The 18,933-nt window shown below is 37.6% G+C and overlaps 1 protein-coding gene across 1 annotated transcript in view; it reads left to right on the plus strand.

Annotated features, from left to right (window-relative positions):
- Lama2 (laminin subunit alpha 2) overlaps positions 1 to 18,933 on the plus strand; it is a 556,565-nt gene that overhangs the window by 441,847 nt on the left and 95,785 nt on the right. The window contains exons 37-40 of the mRNA XM_042696100.1: positions 6,715 to 6,877; positions 7,776 to 7,986; positions 16,352 to 16,468; positions 17,162 to 17,325. Coding sequence (XP_042552034.1) covers positions 6,715 to 6,877; positions 7,776 to 7,986; positions 16,352 to 16,468; positions 17,162 to 17,325 — 655 coding nt within the window. The remainder of the gene's footprint in view (positions 1 to 6,714; positions 6,878 to 7,775; positions 7,987 to 16,351; positions 16,469 to 17,161; positions 17,326 to 18,933) is intronic.

Below are 18,933 nucleotides of genomic sequence, written 5' to 3' on the forward strand. Positions count from 1 at the left end.
GGGATACATAAGACTGCAGTTCTTCTCCTAAGAGATGACATTTTCTAAAGTCAAGTGCTGAGTTTTGGAAAGTATTTTGGTTAAGATAGTGAAGAGCTTTATCTACTGAGGATTGTCAACCTGAAATGTTAAATGAGTGATTATGAACGCGACATAGGGTCAGTCTTTGAAGAGTGGTTAACATATTTCAGTAACTCATGAGAAACCTATTTTTGTATTCAGAACTATCAATGTATTTCCTTCTTTTGAAAAAGTTAACTTTTATCATTCTACTTGGTATAACAAAGCAGTTCTTTCATTTCTTAAAATGTCCTTCCAAATTCTGGTTATAGGTTTTCCATACACACCTGTTTCTTGGGCTTTAGATGTGCTACTTTACCAGCAGCTCCCCAGCCAGGCCTTAGGTATCATGTTGGTTTGGTTTGGGAGGGAGTTGTTTTGTTTGTTGGTTTGTTTTTTGCCAGTCATGGGGCTTGAACTCAGGGCCTGGACTCTGTCCCCCAGCCTCTCTATGCTCAAGGCTAGCTCTCTACCACTTGAGCCACAACACCACTTCGACTTTTTCTGAGTATATGTTTTTTTGGAGAGAAAAGTCTCTCAGACTTTCCTGCCCAGGCTGGCTTTGAACCACAATCTTCAGATTTCAGCCTTCTGAGTCTCTGGGATTACAAGTGTGAGCCACAGGTGCCTGGAAGGAATCAGTGCTTATCATACCACAATTGATTATTAAAGTGAAATCTTTTGGGGGCAAAAGCTTAGACTAAGAAACTCCTAATGAAAAAAGATCATACTCACCATTCTAAAAATAAGAACAGCTCTTAAATACATAAAAGTATATATTAAATATACCTATATTTTAAAAAAGCTTTAAAAGTGTTTTTAATGTTGGTTTTTGTTAAAAAATAAAGCACTGTAGTTTTCTACAAGATTGTACATTCTTTATATTTTGCTTTGTGATCTGGTCAAATAAATCAGGATGTGAACAAAGCTTGAGGGCAGATTCTGAGTGTTTCCTTAGGCATTGATGGCTGAGAAGACACAGAAACATATTCCCCATTGCAAGAAGCAGAGGACTTTTAATCTAAGGCCTGTTCTGAAGCAGAACATATCAGGATCTGACAAAGAAATTACTTGTGCTGGAAAAAAAATCTGTTAACTCACTGTGGTTTATTCTCTGTTAGATGAAATTGTTTTCATTCTCTGGTCTTATTTTCAATGAACACTCACTACCCTCCCTTCCCCCGCCCCCCCCCCCAACACCCCCCTGCATTGCAAGCAAACAACAAATTCCACTGCAGGTAGAGCATTTTCTCTCCCTGCTGATCTCTGATGCTGCCTGTTAGCACTCAGGAACTTTCCTTCTTATTTTTTTCTATTTGAAATCTCAAACACTATAACACTCCATGGTTCATCCTGGCAGCTCATTTTAAAATCTTTTCAATTAAGTATCCATATAGAAAAAAATAAATTCTGATGCATACTTTAGTGGACTCCAGTAGCAGAAATGCTTACTTTCTTCCTTATACTGAGCTTTCCACCTTGCAACCCACAGAGACACAAGATGCATGGCTGTTGTTTTGTTGAATGTAATTTTTATTTTCCAAATGCCTAAGGTCTTTGGTTATTATCACATAGTTTGTGCATCACACAAAGCACCAATAGGGGAAATTGTAGAGAGAGCTTTTCTGCCAAGTTCTCTAAAGTCTACTTGCTAGACTGAAAGAGGTATCTGTTATCTCCCAAATGGTATGCTGATTGTGTGATTTGATTATGTCTGTGTAGGAGAAGCACCTTTATCTATTTTGTGTGAAGTGCTATGTGGGTAGCTGTACCTGAAGAAAACAAAAACATTTTTCACTTTTGCAAGCAGACACTATTTAGCAGAATTAATATAAATACTAAAGTTGAATGGTAGCTTAAATTTGAATAGATCAGAGTGCACTGAATTTTCACTGAGGTATAAGACAAGTGACAAGTCTGGGAAGTTAAGAGGTGATGATAGAAAAGGGGGAAAGAAAGAAACAAAGATTAGGAAGGAACAGATAGGAAGAGTAAGAGAGGTCACCGGAACTGTAAGTAGGTTACACGACACACCCACACTTTTTATCCCCCTCCTCTTTTTCAGAATGACAATAATGGGGATAATCATGAATATTTTTACACTTTTTTATCGACTGTAAATTACTGCAGAACAAGTGGATGCTTCAGCCTGACATTTGTCCATTTCAGCTTCATGTTTCGATAGATAAAATTTGCATCCCATCTTCCATTATAAGTCGTGGCCTCTTTATAGATAATCAACTTCTATTCATCCAAAGTATTCTCACCTCCTTGTAATTTTATAATAGCTATTGTGCTGAGAGTCTTGCTTACATAATGAATGAGATGTACTCTATTCCATGCATTATTAGAGCTAATAGGGATCAGAGATAAAATCCCATTAATGTTTATGTCCTGACATATAATAGAACATAACTAACACTAGATGCCCATCTTACAATATCTCAGGTCAGAATCCTACTTTTCATTCTTGGTAGATTTACCTATCAGAGGAAAAATTTTCAGATTTAATATGACAAAAACCTTTGCTTTTCCTGAGGAATGGATTCAGTCTGATTTTTATTATATAGATACTATAATTTTCTCAAGAACTCCTTACTTATTTTCTGCCAAGAATTGCCCATAACATGACTTTGAACTAGATTTGGGACCCATAACATTGAACATTATGGCCTGCCTTTCTGCCTGGTTTTATTTTCTCTGACTCACAGTCACTTTTCTCTTCACCCCTATTTTTTTTTCATGTTAATTTTACCTTGTTTTAAAGATTTGTAATGATCTTAGATATTTCTTTCAAGCAAAGTGGGAATATATAAGCTCAACAGATAAGTTACAATTATTTTCAGTACTTCATATTGAAGGTATGTATGCCTTTGAACAAGAGGCTAAATGACATGTCCATCTTTAGAGTTTAAAATATTATGAAACTTTCTAATCCAACATATATAAGCAGGAAAGCAAGAAACTGCCATAATCATCTCTCTGAGATCATTTTTATTTATCTCAATTAACTTCTCTATGTATTGTCTTAATTTTTGTAGTGGTGTTTGTTTTCTGAAAGATGAAGCTATTTTTCCTATCCTTTTTCTCTCTACTGCCATTCATTTGTCCTCTCTACAGTTTATGTTTGATAATCAGTTGCAAGAAAGAAAATTATCTTACCACCCATAATCCTTCCTTTCTCAATATGACCTGGGCCTGGGCCTACATTTGGCCAAATTTTGAAAAATATATTTCCTTTTGACATTTATTCAAACATGAAATCAAACAAAAATAAAAATGTGGTTTTGGCCGGTTGAAAAGTAGGATTTTTCACTGTTATTTTATTTGTACTTTTGAACTTAGGGCCTCTCCTTCATTAAGCAAGTACCATTACTGCTGAGCCATGCTTGTTTTTTGCTTGTTCTTTTTGAGACTATAGTATCACTTTCTGCCCTAGCCTGAACTTATCTAAGGCTTCTTGCTAGCGAGGATAGCAGGCACACACCACTGCATCCAGCTCTTGTTAGAGAAGAAGTCTCAAGAATGTTTTTCTGCCAATCTCGCCTCAAACTGTGACCCTAACAATCTCATTCAGCTCTCTAAGGAGCATGAAACTACACATCCCTACTCACTTTTCTTACAGTGAATACAAATAATGCCTTAATTACCTTTATGTTGAAACTGGTTAAAATTAATTGTACCGGTAGTTCAGCCTAGAATCCTAGCTGTTCAGGAATTTGGGATCTGAAGATCACTGTTAAACACCAGGCAGGAAAGTCCATGAGAACCTTATTTCCAATTAACCAACAGAATACTAGAAACAGAACCATTGTTCAAGAGGTAGAGCATAGCCTTGAACAATAATGCTCAGGGACAGTGCCCAGACCCTAAGTTCAAGTCCCAGGACCAACACATACACACACACACACACACACACACACACACACACACACACACACACACACACACCTATTGTATTTACAGTAACAAACTCAGAGTGAAAGATGAAGCTTATCTATGTCTGTAGCCATGTAGTAAGCTATAGATACCATTTTTCTTGAAACTTTAGAAGCAGAAATCTTCTATTTAACCCTTAGCATTGTTTTCACATAGCCTACTATACCAAGTAGCTTTCAGATTAATCAGTCGTCATCATTCTAGTTCTATATCTTACTAATACTAGGACTAGAATTGTGGGAAGGTCCTTCTGCATAGGTGAGGGTATGACTTGAGGCAGTGGGTCAAGAAAATACCACCTTGGGCTGGGAAGGTGGCTCAGTGGTAGAGTGCTTGCCTTGCATGCATGAGGCTCTGGGTTCAATTCCTCAGCACCACATAAGCAGAAAAAGCCAGAAGTGGTGCTGTGGCTCAAGTGGTAAAGCACTAGCCTTGAGCTGAAGAGCTGAGAGACAGTGCCCAGGCCCAGAGTTTAGGCCTCACAACTAACAAAAGAAAAAAAAAGGAAGGAAGGAAGGAAGGAAGGGGAAAGAAGGAAGGAAGGAAGAAAGAAAGAAAGAAAGAAAGAAAGAAAGAAAGAAAGAAAGAAAGAAAGAAAGAAAGAAAGAAAGAAAGAAAGAAAGAAAGAAAGGAAGGAAGGAAGGAAGGAAGGAAGGAAGGAAGGAAGAAAGAAAGAAAGAAAGAAAGAGAAAGCAAGCAAGCAAGCAAGCACTCACGCACCTGGGGACAGTTTCTTTTAAAGCGCTAAGGATGACCATATTTGTTCATTAAAATGTGATTCTAGGGCTGGGAAGGTAGCTCAGTGGTAGAAGGCTTGCCTTGCATACATGAGGCCCTGGGTTTGATTCCTCAGCACCACAAAATAAGCAGAAAAGCCAGAAGTAGCACTAAGGTTCAAGTGGCAGAGCACTAGCCTTGAGCTGAAAAGCTGAGGGACAGTGCCCAGGCTCAGAGTTCAGGCCCCACAACCTACAAAAAAAAAAGTGATTCTAAAATGTCTAAAATTTCATCTTTGGCTAACTCCTTTTGGATCTACAAAAATCCCACAGGCTTGGAAGTACATAAACAATAGAAATTTCTTTCTTATCCTTCAAGAACTTGAGAGGTCTAAAATCATGCATTGGCATAGCGGGTGTCCAATAAGAATTCACCTTCTGACTCACAGATGGCCATGATTTTGCTATAACCTCAGATTGTAGAAGGGTCGGGGAGGTCACTGGATTCCCTGTATAAATACTGTCTCCCTCCTGTCTTCATAATCGAATCACCTCCCAAAGCCCCACGTCTATATCCCATCATATGAGAGTTAAGTTTCACCATAAGAGTTTGAGTTTACATAAAACACCATATACAGCAATGGCTACCAGAAATAGCAGAGTCATTTATGATGCAGATGTATTTTAGAAAGGGTAAGTTAGACTTCGAAAATCAATTCTTCTACCAGGTCAGTGTTCCTCATTCTCTAGTGTGAATTGGAAGCACCTACAGAGCATTTTAAAAATTGCTGTTCCCCAGCCCTGGAATTTTTGATTTAGTAAGTCTATGGTGGGGCCTGAGAATCTGCATTTATTTAACAAGCCCCTGGCGGTGCTGCTATCCATGGGTGGAAGAGCACATCTCACACTCCTGGCTGTACTACTTGTACTGAATATGTGTGCCTGTTTCTGACCAGTGAAAATCTGAGAAAGCTCTCTAGCAATGAATACTCAGGATCTATGATGTTTAAAGAGTACTTCAGATATGCTTTTAAGTGGCAGAAAATGTCTCTTAGGTAGTCCAGACTTCTCATTCTAGGGGTATTCATAGATCATATTATAGAAATAAGTATTCAGCAGATAAGAGTTGGAGAAACTATCTCTCTTCAGCTCACCAAATTAATGTCCCACAGAGTATACTTCAGGAAACTTTAGTCTAAACCTAAAATGGTATAACTGTGTAAACGTTTCAATTCACCAATTTTTTTAAGTTTACACTTGACACAGAATTCTTTTTCCAAATGAAATCTTGCCCAGAACACCAACCTATAAAACAGTTTCTCGGCAGAGCACACATCATTTGTAGACTACCTGAAACACCAGGACAATGCAAAGAGCGGTGCTCGAAAGCCCACTCAATGCATAATAAATCCGGACTCCTGGATGGATGATGCCGCTGGAAGGCAGCGTTGAGACCTCATCTATAACCCGTGTCTCCAGATCCCTTGCTCCTTCCCTCATTCCTTTTAAAAATGAATGTGAGAAGACTGTGTGGAGAGGCCAGGCCAAGTCCATACGCCAGCATCTCACTGCTAATAGTATTTCCATGCCCAGTATTTTCTTTTATAATTCACTGAATCTGACTGTCTTGTCAGTAAGGCAGTAAGATCTTGTGTTTTCAGCTTCTGGTGTTTTCTACACATCTCATTATTTCCTTCTGACCTGAAAAAGTATTGACCCATTTCACTTGTGTCCCTTCCTTTTGCGGTTAGGAACGCAATATTTTAATGACTGTGCCTTCAAACAAATCTAATACAGAGAAAGATGTCACATTTCCCTTTTGTGGTTAGTTGCTGTAGTGACTGTCTCTGTTTCCAGCAGGAAACAGTCCTGACAAATTTTGTGTCATTTGGAGCCGGTGCTGAGGAGCAGATATAGAATGATAGTTTCGCCTGTGATGTTTTTGTGTACCAATATACAAAATTTGTTTTTATTTCCCCCCCACCCCCACTCCCTGAAGCTGTAAATGAAAAAGCTATACAAGTAAATGAAACACTAGGAAGTCAAGACAAAGCCTGGGAGAGAAATTTGCAAGAACTTCAGAAAGAGATTGATCAGATGATGAAAGAACTCAGGAAGAAAAATCTTGATTCAAAAAAGGAAGTTGCTGAAGAAGAGTTGGTGTGAGTAGCTCTCTCTTTTCTCCTCATTTCCTAAACTGATCACTGGAGAGTATGAATAGTTGTGAAAGCATCCTTCCAACTTGTGAGCAGATGATTACTTTGTTTCTGACCTAGACATAGTTGCTATTTATTTGTAATTTACTTATTTAGTTATATCTCAATCTTGTTCTTTAATGAATTAAGAGCATATTTTGTCTATAGATTTTTTAAAATATCAATTAAACTGTCCTTTCTCATGCTATCCTTCCTAGAGTTAAGTCAATTAACTTTCATTACAGGGATTACTCATGTATCAATAAAATTTTGTTTTAATAAGAATCCCTTTAAATAAATAAAATTTGACTTTATTTAACCATTGTACCATATCACTTTAGGAGGTACAGCTTAGTTAAACCCAAGGAACTACCACATCACTCAGAATGAAGAAGAATAGACCAAAACTATCGCACTATAATAGCAGGGCAAAAATATAGCCTTCAATGTCTACTTTCTAGCAAGCATGTCAATATTTATTTTTTCACATTTGAAGTGATAGAGAAGATGTCTAATGGTGAAGCTGGTTTTTTATTATGTGAAGAGAACCATTAAACTGTCATTCAGGATATGATAAGAATGACCTGAGACCCCTGACAATTAAAAATTAATCTTAATAATAAATGTTAGAGGTAAGAGGGTTTTGTTTTAATTGAAAGACTTGACCACTTTTAGACATCTGTTTCCATCTGAATTGGAAGATACTGAGTCTGCTTTTCGTGTTTGTGTGTGTGTGTGTGTGTGTGTGTGTGTGTGTAACCATTTTTTTCTGTTAGCATCTGTTCAATATCTGCTTAACACCATTTAATATCAGTAAACACTGAGGTAGTGATATGCCATTTATGCTTTGGGTTGGTTATTCCAGAGCTGCAGAAAGCCTTCTGAAGAAAATGAACAAGCTGTTTGGGGAGCCCAGGAGAAAAAATGAAGAAATGGAGAAGGATCTTAAAGAGAAACTAGATGACTACAAGAACAAACTTGATGATGCTTGGGACCTGTTAAGAGAGGCCACAGATAAAATCAGAGAAGCTAATTACTTATCTGCGGCCAACCAAAGAAATATGAGTGCATTGGAGGTGAGTATAGAAGCCCACCCCGCACAGTTCTGGGCATCAGAAGTGGACTAGAAATGGCTGAATTGCCATTTTTTTACTTTTTACAAAAGTAAAAAATGATAGTCGTACCCATGCATTGGAGGCCTGTGCCAGCAATCCTAGTTACCTAGTGGCTGATATCTGAGAATCAGTCAGTTCAAAGCCAGTCTAGACAGAAAAGCTCATGAGTCTCTTAACTCCAATTAGCCAGCATAAAGCTGGAATTGGGGTTCAAGTGATAGAGCTACACCTTTGAGTGAAAAAAAAACAAGCAAGTATGTGAGACCCTGAGTAGCAGCATGCAGTTCTGGCCCCAGTGCTGGCACACAAACAGATGAAGATGATCATCCCCTGTGTGCAGATCACTAATGATCATTTTCCACTTAGTCAAATAAAATTTAGAACATTTCAATTATTAAAGAATTTTTAGGGTAATGTATCATAGGACATAGGAGTCAGGGAACCTTGCTTTCAATAACAACTGCATTATCAACTAGAAGTCTAAATTAAGCCAGTTAATTAACATCTGTAAACATTAATTCTCAACTCTACAATGTGTGTATTTTATCAGTATTTCTAGGCTATTTTCAATTTACAACTTGATATACAAACCTGGTTCAGGGATCTGGCTGCCAAAAATATCATACATGTTTTCTGTATATGTTCTATGGACCCTCAATGTAGGAGAAATAAGTAAGAGAGATCAAGGCTTGGGAAAAATCTTCACTCCTATTTATCTATGCAATGAATGTATTCTATGAAAATGACATTTTTTAAAGGATTAACATGAACATATCAAATGTGGGTTATTTTGTCTTCCTTCTTCCTTTCTGTCATTAAGAAGAAGTTACAGGTAGTTTCATTTCAGAGTGCAGCTGGGCCCAGAACTAAAACAGATTCTACTATTAAATCTTTCTTTGCTTTTGTCAGTTTCTTCTTGGATCTTAATATGGTGAATGATTACTTTCTTAGGACTAAATTTAGTACATAGGAATCTGCAAACCTATATTTGGCATTTAAACAAAATTTTCTCCAGTCATAAGACCATCTTTGTTTTTAAAGTACTCAACCTCAATAGGTTTGGAAGCAGTAGCTTCTAAGATTGCATCTGTAATCTTAGCTACTTGGTAGGCAGTAATCAAGGGATTATGGTGTAAAACCAGCCTGGGCAAAAACTTCTCAATCCGGGCACCAGTGGCTCACGCCTGTAATCCTAGATACTCTTGAGGCTGAGATCTGAGGATCGCCATCCAAAGCCAGCCCAGGCAGAAAAGTCTGTGAGACTCTTATCTCCAATAAACCACTAGAAAACTGGAAGTAGCACTGTGGCTCAAGTGGTAAAGCGCCTTAGCTGAAGAGTGCAAGGACAGAGCCCAACCCCAGACCAACCAAACCAAACCAAAGCAAACCAAACAAAACAACAACACAAAAAGTTCTGAAGAGCCATCTCAACCATAAAATCGGAGCTTTGTGGCAAGCACTCCTCATCCCAGCTATGTGAGCAATGTAAATAGGCGGATCATGGTCTAGGTCAGCTGAGGAATGAACTAGACACCCTATTTAACAAAATAAGTAAAACAAAATGGACTGAGGGTATGGTTTAAGTGATACTGTGCTTACCTACATAGGCCCAGTAAAATTAGCCATAAAAAGTATCTAATAGCTAACCACAACAAAAACTAGCATCAGCAACAGATATGTATTTCATCTGCCACATAATTCCACATTCAACAATAACTCATCATTCTAGCATAGTGTATACTCAACTTTGAGATATTTTCTGGTCCCTCTTTAGGGATTTAGTCTTGTCATAGTGGTAGAGGATTGAGAAGACTCACTTTCTTCATAACTGAGTAATGTAATCTTAATCAATTTGGGCTCCACTGACACACTAGCAATATTCAAAAGAAAGCTCTCCTGGGGAGGCGGGCACTGGACAGTTGTCTCATCATGGCTTTGGCATGACCCATCCAGCTCAGTGATGCACCAGTGGTGTAACTAACCTGGAGAGCAATTGCTCCACTTCTTGGCAACAGTTTAAAGAAATTAAAATTACCTGTGTGGAAAGCATCATAAGCATTAGAGAAGTATTTCAAGAAGAATTATTGTAGCATAGCAAATGGTGCTTTCAACTGCTTTTCCTTTAGTGATATTTAAAACTAACAGCTATCATTCTTATATTCCTACCCACCCCCATACCCAAGAGAGGCCTGGATCATATGTAGACATTATTGAGGCTCTAAGCCGTTATTTTTGTAATCATTTTATAGCCCATGCTTAGTGAGTGATATATTTACTAATATATTGAATAAAATAGAAAAACTAAAGTAATATAGATAAAGTATAAAGTGAGTGCTGAGTTAGCTCCAAAAAGAAACAACAAAGAATGACCCAGAGAGTTTGTTAAGCACACAAGACCTGTAAGCACACAGACTCCGAATGGACTGGACTGCAGTATAGCCCAGTGTACATTCTCTCAGATTCTTGGGGTATATTTGCTGTCCAGGAAGACTGAAAAACACAGGTACATGGGACTCGCTGGATTGAATCATAGTTTCTTTAAAGATAAACCACCTTACTATCCATGCCTACAATGAATAGGATATAATTGAGTCCCAATTTAAATGTTGTGTTTATGTTAATATGCTGAGCATGATTTTTTTATATTATGAAAAAGCATTCATTAAGCCCTCATTGCATTCAGAAAGTGTGCTGAACACAAAGTTGATTAGACCGGACACTGGCCCTCATGATATCCTTGGAATCACCGCATCAACATCTTCTAGAAACTGATGAAAAATGAAGCTTCTCAGGCCCTACTTCAAACATTCCGACTCAGAAACTGTGACTGAGGGCCCACCAACCTATGTTTTTGAAAATCTCTCCAAATTCAAGATTAGTAGTACACCCCATCCCCAGCACTCAGAAGGAACAAATATTTTTTAAAAAATTCCCTGAGTGAGTTACATAAAGCCTCAACTCTGCAAACCATTGATATCAAGAATATGATATCATCTCTTATGAGATATGTTCACCTCTGCCTCATAGAAGTACCAACAAAGCAAATGTCTCTGTGTACTCCAGTAATCATAATGGCGGCGAGCAGAGAAGGGCTTTGCAGCAGCCCTGACATTTCTGATGTAACCTAAATGGCCTAATCAGTAGAAACAGAAGGGAAAGAATGCTCTAGAAAAGAGTTTGCAAATACATAAAGGGCAAAATATAAGGCATTGAGAGGAAATTAGTGGTTAATAGAACTGGACACATAACTGCATAGGAATAAGTGGAAGAATGTTTGTTTGCTAGACAGCCATCAAAGAAAGACAAAGCCAGCCTTGAGTATAAGTGAACTGCATTGAGAGACTCAGCTCAGGACTTTCCCCAAAGCCAAGAAACAATTCAAGTTACATTTGGGCAAATTTACGATGACCTCATAAATACTAAGAAGTTGGCTTTGTATTAGAAAATAGTGAGGTTTTACGCTAACAAAGTAGGTTGGATAATATTTAAATGTTTACTATGTTGAGGTGCTGATGGTAACCAACATATGTACAGAAAATGATTCTTGATCTTCTAGAACTTGCAGTCTCCTAAACAATGGACATTTTAATCATTTATAATATATAATATTATCATTACTATTGACTGGGAGACTGAGTGAAAGATTTACCAAGATGATGGCTTCATACTAGAAACTGAGAGCTCTTGAAAGAAAAGAGTACCTGCATGAGTACAAACAGAGCTCTGAAGTACTAAGGGATCTTAAGAAAACTTGAAAAGAACAGTCTGGCACATTCCTAAGTGACACAAAAGTCTGCTTCTTGAAGATGTCCCTGGAAACTGTATTTGGATCCTAGAAAGCTTTGAATGTCGTCTACCAAGGGTTAGAAGGGCAGTTCCAGTCACAGAGAAAACTGGAGCTCTAATGAACTGAAATCAATGAGAGGGGTGATTCAAAGAAGCAAAAGAATATTTATATGGAACCATCCGTCTCAAAGTCCTCCTTTATAACCTTACGTAAGAAGAGATTGAAAAGGAAGGAATAATTTGCTATATTAAAGCAAAAATAGGAAATTAGCTTTTACAGGTTCCTAGAGAAACCACCCCACAGCAACAGCAACAACAACTAACAGTGATGTTTAACTTGCAGAGCTCTGGAATGAATACGATCTAATTTATAAAAGTTAAAAGTAGAAATACAAACGGAATGGTTAATAAATATATATTTATGGCATATGTTAAAGAAAAATTATCACTGTGCTTCGGCTTCTTTTTTTTTCTTTTTCTTTTTTTTCTTTTTTGTCAGTTGTGGGGCCTGAACTCTGGGTCCTGTCCCTCAGCTCTTCAGCTCAAGGCCAACACTCTACCACCTGAGCCACAGCGCCATTTCCAGCTTTTTCTGCTTTTGTGGTGCTGAGGAAGCATGAAGCAGGGCCTCATGCATGGAAGGCAAACACTCTACCACTGAGTCACCTTCCCTGCCCCTTGGCTTCTTTTTTTTTTTTTTTTTTTTTGGTCGGTCGTGGGGCTTGAACTCTGGGCCTGGGCGCTGTCCCTCAGCTCTTCAGCTCAAGGCAAGCACTCTACCACTTGAGCTACAGCGCCACTTCCAGTTTTCTGGTGGTTTATTGGAGATAGGAGTCTCACGGTCTCTCCCGCCCGGGCTGGCTTTGAACCGCGATCCTCAGATCTCAGCCTCCTGAGTAGCTAGGATTACAGGCGTGAGCCACCAGCTCCCGGCTCCTTGGCTTCTTTTTTGTTCCTTAGATAGTACAGGCTTTCTCTCTTAAGGTATTCCATATCTGACATTCCTTCATTTCATTTACTCATCATTATTATTAGCGCTAATTGTATCATTATTTAAAAAGCTGCATCCACAGTTGATTGATTCTCCTCCTTTTTATGGTAGTCACCTTTCTGTTACTCTAACAAAATACAAAAAGTTTACTCCATGGTTTCAGAGGTCCCCGTCCATAGTCAATTGGCTGCATTGCGTTTTGGAGCTGTGGCGAGCAGAACAACATGACAAGGAGAGATAGACAGAGAAAAGCTACTCAACTCATGGTGAAGGCAAAAAGAGGATTGCATGTCAGGGTCACAATACACCTTCAAGGGCTTGCCTGTTGACCATGGGTCCTACCACCTTCCATTAGCACCACAGATAACCCACCAAACCTCCAATACATGGCTTTTGTGACCACGTTGAGATCCAAACCTTAATACTCCTCCACAGAAGCCATGAGGAGCATGACTTTTTTCTGCACATATTCTTGGAATTAAAAACAATGTCAGCACAAAGGAAAAACAGATTTTTTTTCAGTGAATAAATAAAATGTCTTAAGGGAAACTAACTTCAAATCTCCATCTCTTCAGAGAGAATCTGTAAATATCTCACATGAAAATTAGCCATCTCTAAACTCACTTTAAACCATCACTTTTTCTTTAGCACAAGGAACGCATTTCAGTTTTGCACGTCAATTGGCTCCTGAAAATAGAGTATCACAGCAAATACAATTTCACTAGTTTATTGAAAACAAAGGGAATGTAGCTCTTTACATACACACATGGAAACTCTCCTTCCTTCCATTGGTATAGCAGTTTTAAGTTACCGTGATTTCACTAGTACAAATGACTTCTGTTGGGAAAATATATCCTTGAATTCCTGTATTAATACTACTTTAAATTAGCTCATTTAAAGGCCGAGGGCTAACCTGACAGTTATGTAAAAATCTTTGAATAAAGAGATAAGACTGAAGATCAGGGATATTGACACTGCCCCCACATTTGTTGTCTGTGAAGAGGGTCTGACAAGTAAAAAGTTCCTCTGAATTAACAAGAGATAAGTGTAGCTGAGTAAGTCCAGTGTGGCCAGTATAATTCTCTAGCTTCATTTTCTCTTTTCATTTGAAACCACTTATTGAAGAAGTCCTTCTGAGTACTAGAGAGATAGTGACCTAAGACTGTTTCTTATGGAATTTATGTTGTAGTGTGAGTGATCTTCACTGCACCCATAAAAAGTATGTAATATACCTATAAAATCAGGAAGCATAACATAACTTCCATGGCAAAGGTTTATTGTTTTGTAAGACATGATCATCTGTTTCTGGCATTGCATAATACATTCAACGTGTTGTACATCATCAGCCATGACAAGGGCAGAAGGCTGAGACTTCCTCTGGTCTCTGCACATGCATCTGTGGTGCTCTGATGTTTCTAATATTAACTAAGTGACCTGTGCTTTTAGAACTCTCAGAAAAAGTAATGGAGATGCTTCAATTTGTATACCGCATAAAATTTATCTGTGCTTCTATAGTTCTTGGATACTAATAGAATATAATTCGGTTAAGTTAGTGCTAAGAAGTAGAACAAAATGATTACCATCAATGATACAGCCTTACTGTGTGTCAGACAGTTTTCCAAGACAAATCTTCTCAACTTCTGCTATGCATGTCAATTGCTTAGGATTCTGACCACAATGCAGGTTCAGAGTCACTAGTTTCCCAGAAGTAACTGAGACTGCACATTTCTAAGAAGCTCCCAGGCAATGACCACTGTGGAATACACATCAAGGACTGGGGACTGAGGCAGGTTTCATAGCCTTGGAAGCTGAGCTCTTACCCTAAGTAGAATGTTACCCAAATGTGGCCTTCAAGCACTACTCCTAGGAGGCATAGAATGATTGAATGAGGATGTTAGGTGGTCAAGGAACTGACCACAAACAGAAAATAGAGAGAAGTGAATCAGTTCTCTACATGGGAGAGCAAACTACAAATGCAGTTTCAGAAATAGCAAGGTATATGTAATAAGCAATACATTGAAGTGATTGGTGAACAGATTGGGAAAGAAGACTATGAAATTAACACTAACTCAGTGAAAATAAAAAAGTTGATAAATACAAGATATATATACAAGAAGAGACAATTCCTTTCACGGTCTAGGACCCAGAATCTGTCAATAGACAAACTATACTGCAAACTATGTTTATTACCTTAAATAAATCTTTTAATGTCTAAGTTCATTTGAGTTGCTATAAGAAAATATCCAGAAGCCAGTGACTTACATAGAAAATAGATGCATTAGATTAATAAATATAAATCTAAAGGTTAAGCAATCAAACATCAAAGCACTGGAAGATTGGTATCAGATGAAGTCTGACTTTCTTGCTCTTCTCTCTGTCCTCACATTATAGAATGGCAAATGAGCTCCCTCGAGTCTCCTTTATAAGAACATTGGGCCCATTTATAAGATTTCTACCTTATGACCTAATCATCACTTAAAATCTCCATTTCCCAATCTTAACACTCCAGAGGTTAAGAGTTCAACCTCTAAGTTAAAACGTTCACATTTTAGGGAGATGCATACATTCATAATATAGCACTTAATGTATTCAATTTGTTGCTCATTTGAAAATGGATAAACACAAGACCCACGGAGCTAGAATTGAGTGAAAGGGAAACATAAACTGCTTGGCATATACTGATATCTGAATGAACATAAACTATTTTAATGTTCATATGAAAAATATGAGGACAAAGATTAACATTTTAATTGTCTCTATTAAATCCATAAGTGAGTTGATGATTGGAAGGCTATAAATGAGTTGGAAGTAAAAAGAGAATAATAGCCAAAGGTATGTTCCAAATGGAGGAATGGTAACATTTCTTTCTCATTGATTTCCTCGTCAAGGCCAGGAATGACTTTCTTGTAGTTCTGTGACAAGCTATAAGTTCCAACAAAAAGTTAGAGTCTCCTCTCTTATCAAACAGTCCATTAAGTTTATCCTTCAAGGTGATAAATTTCTTTTTCTATTTCTTAAGAAATGTTTCCTCTACATTACCTTAAAGAAAAAAATCTCACTTCCTTGATTTTTTTTTTTTACTGAATTCCAATAGAATGAATTTCCTTATGTTTATGCTTACAAAGTTCTCATTTGTATATGGATTTTTGAAATTTGATACATAGTTCCAATGCAAGTTAGTATGCTTCCACACATTCAGTCGTGCATTTCTGCACTTACATTGTAGTTAAGACTGCAGACATCACATTGCTTTAACAGTAGCTTTAGTCTGCCAGCTACTATCACATTACTTTCCTGCACTTGGATGAATTTGTGAAATAGGAAAGAGATATTACTTGGTCACAGTCTTGGAGGATGTGCTGGGTAGTTTATATAATTTCCATCAGCCACATTGTCAATATGATGTACCTTGTTTGTGAAGCTATTGTTTTAGACAACTAAAGAGAAGTAGCAAGATAGATGTGGAGAGGGTTTTATCCAATAGCATATAAAACTAGATAAGAGTTTTATGCAAACAGCATTTTGATATATATTTCTCCTGCATCACAGAAAAAGAAGGAGGCTGTTGAAAGTGGCAAACGAGAAATCGAGAACACTTTAAAAGAGGGTAGAGACATACTGGATGAAGCCACCCGACTTGCAGATGAAATCACCTCCGTCATAGATGTGAGTATTGGATGTAACCCAAAATTAAAAGAGATGATGATGATGGCTTGGGCTTTCATAAGTGAGAGACAGGAAGACATCTCAGTAACAGAAGCAGCTACTAATATTTTTGTATGAGCAGTGGTAAAATGATTTTTGTATTATTGCAATGTAATTGTGATCATCTATTGTAGGAACTGTACTTTATTGTGCCAGTAACATGGGTGTTGTGTGAAGATCTCATTCCTGCATCTGCCTGTGCTCTTGTTCCTTCATGATAATAAGGGACATTCTTGCTCCTAAGCCGGCACTTACAGTCTGCTTCTATATCATATAACATTAGTTAAAAGAGCAACGTAAATCTACAGACTTCTAGTATACTATCTAATGCATTTCACAGTGCTATGAAGTAATAGAAATGCAAATGGTGTAAAAGATCCTAAATGACTGTCATTTATACATATATAGCTAGGAAGTAACCTTTTAAAAAAAAAGATAGATTCTCTGCTATAAATTGGCTCCATAAAGTCGCTAATTCTTTTTATTAAAGAACAGCTTTTATTCACTATTTGCTTTTTTGCTATGCAAGTAAATTCTAAGTTTCATAAAAAATAGTGTGTGTAATTAGGTCTCCCAGAGAGAAATTAATAAATTTAAGAAGGCTTGGATTTATTTGCTTTTAAAAAATGCCCTCTCCTTCTCTCTACTTATCAGTATGTTGAAGACATTCAAACTAAATTGCCACCAATGTCTGAAGAGCTTAAAGATAAAATAGATGACCTCTCCCAAGAAATAAAGGACAGAAATCTTGCTGAGAACGTATCCCGGGCTGAGAGCCACGCTGCTCAGTTGAATGACTCATCTGCTATACTTGACGGGTATGTCATTTGTAATTGGAAATGTCTGTGTTTCTTCATGTTTGACCAACAGTTTTGACAAGCAGAAATGGTAGAGCAATCACTTTCAAGTCTCAATTCCTGTAATTATGAACAAAAGAGCTATGTTATCTTTCTATGGAAGATACTAATGAGAAGAGCGTAGGCAAAGCTCTACTGGAAAGTCCAAGTTAAAAGTGGATTCAAAGGCAGCTAAGTGCAAGTTAAAAGTAGATTCAAACAGGGCTTGTTAGGAAGTGAACATGACCCTAGGCTATATTTAGAAAAGTATTTTTTGTTCTTTATTAGAAAGCACAGTGGTTGCCCGCTTATTAGCATTTAAATAATAACCTATAAACACGTTCTGCTTCAAATTTCAGTTTTATAACTTTATTGGAATCAAAACAATTTACAATTAAAAGGTGCCCTTTGAACATAAGAATCTAGACATGAAATTTCAGTGTTTTGTTTTTTTTTTTGAACTCCAGGAAGATATTACATATTTTCCTTTGAATAGAAACTCATAATTCTGGGATTCTTGCATAGGTTAGAGGAGAAAAAGGTGCGAGGAAATGGAGTGTTCGATTGGCAAACAGCCAATTCTATGTAGAAGTGACATATTTTCCCTATACTTTTGTGGTGGACACAATAAAAACAGGAAATTGGCTTGAGTATAAGTTCTCCAAATAAGTCTATATTAGAAATCATGTGCAAGGCTATATTCTCATACTTGATACTCACTGAAGCAAAAGAAATTTTATTGTTTAAAAATATGGATTTACATTGCACAATTCCTCTGTGTGTGTGTGTGTGTGTGTGTGTGTGTGTGCGTGCTAGCACTGAGCCTTGAACTCAGGGCCTCTCTTTCTTGCTTTGCTTTATCCAAGTCTGACACTCTAGCACTCTAGCCACATACCTAATTCCAGCTTACTGCTGGTCAATGGGGGACAGAAATCTCATAAATGTGACTGCTTGATCTGACTTCAAGATCTTAGAACTCAGCCTTCCGAGTAGCTATGATTACAAGTATGAGATACCAGTGCCTGGCCACAGTTTTGCCATTTAAGTTTGGTAGGTGGAACAGCAAGGAATTCTTTTTTTTATTTTACTTTTTTTTTTTAAACTGTGAGAATATCGTACAGAAGGGTTACAATTACATGGGCAAGATAACAAGTACATTTCCTATCAAGCATTGTTGCCTCCTCTTTGTTTCCCCTTCCCATCCCTTCCCATACTCTCCCATCTCTCCCCACCCGATCCTCCCTCCACCCCCACCAAAGTTGTAAAGTTTGTTTTTTGACATAACAACTTGTACATCTCATTGTTGCAATGAGTCCACCTGTATCCTTAGTTAAACAATTTGTTTTTACTCTTCCCCTCCACAAATTATACCAACATTAAGTACAGTGAAAGCAAGGGTTATACGGTGGAGGAGGGACATACAAAGCAACATAGAAATCATCTTATAAATATGTTAGAAACAATTGCATGAAAGAAAAAAAAGCATTTGAATACTTATCTTGGGGTTCATTCCCCTAACATCAACTTATTCAACCACTTTGGAAAGCAGTATGGAGGTTCCTCAAAAGACTCCACATAGAGCTCCCCTAT

This window comes from Dipodomys spectabilis, unplaced genomic scaffold, assembly GCF_019054845.1.
Source record: "Dipodomys spectabilis isolate Male_0828 unplaced genomic scaffold, ASM1905484v1 ptg000001l, whole genome shotgun sequence".
NCBI classification, from domain to species: Eukaryota; Metazoa; Chordata; class Mammalia; order Rodentia; family Heteromyidae; genus Dipodomys; species Dipodomys spectabilis.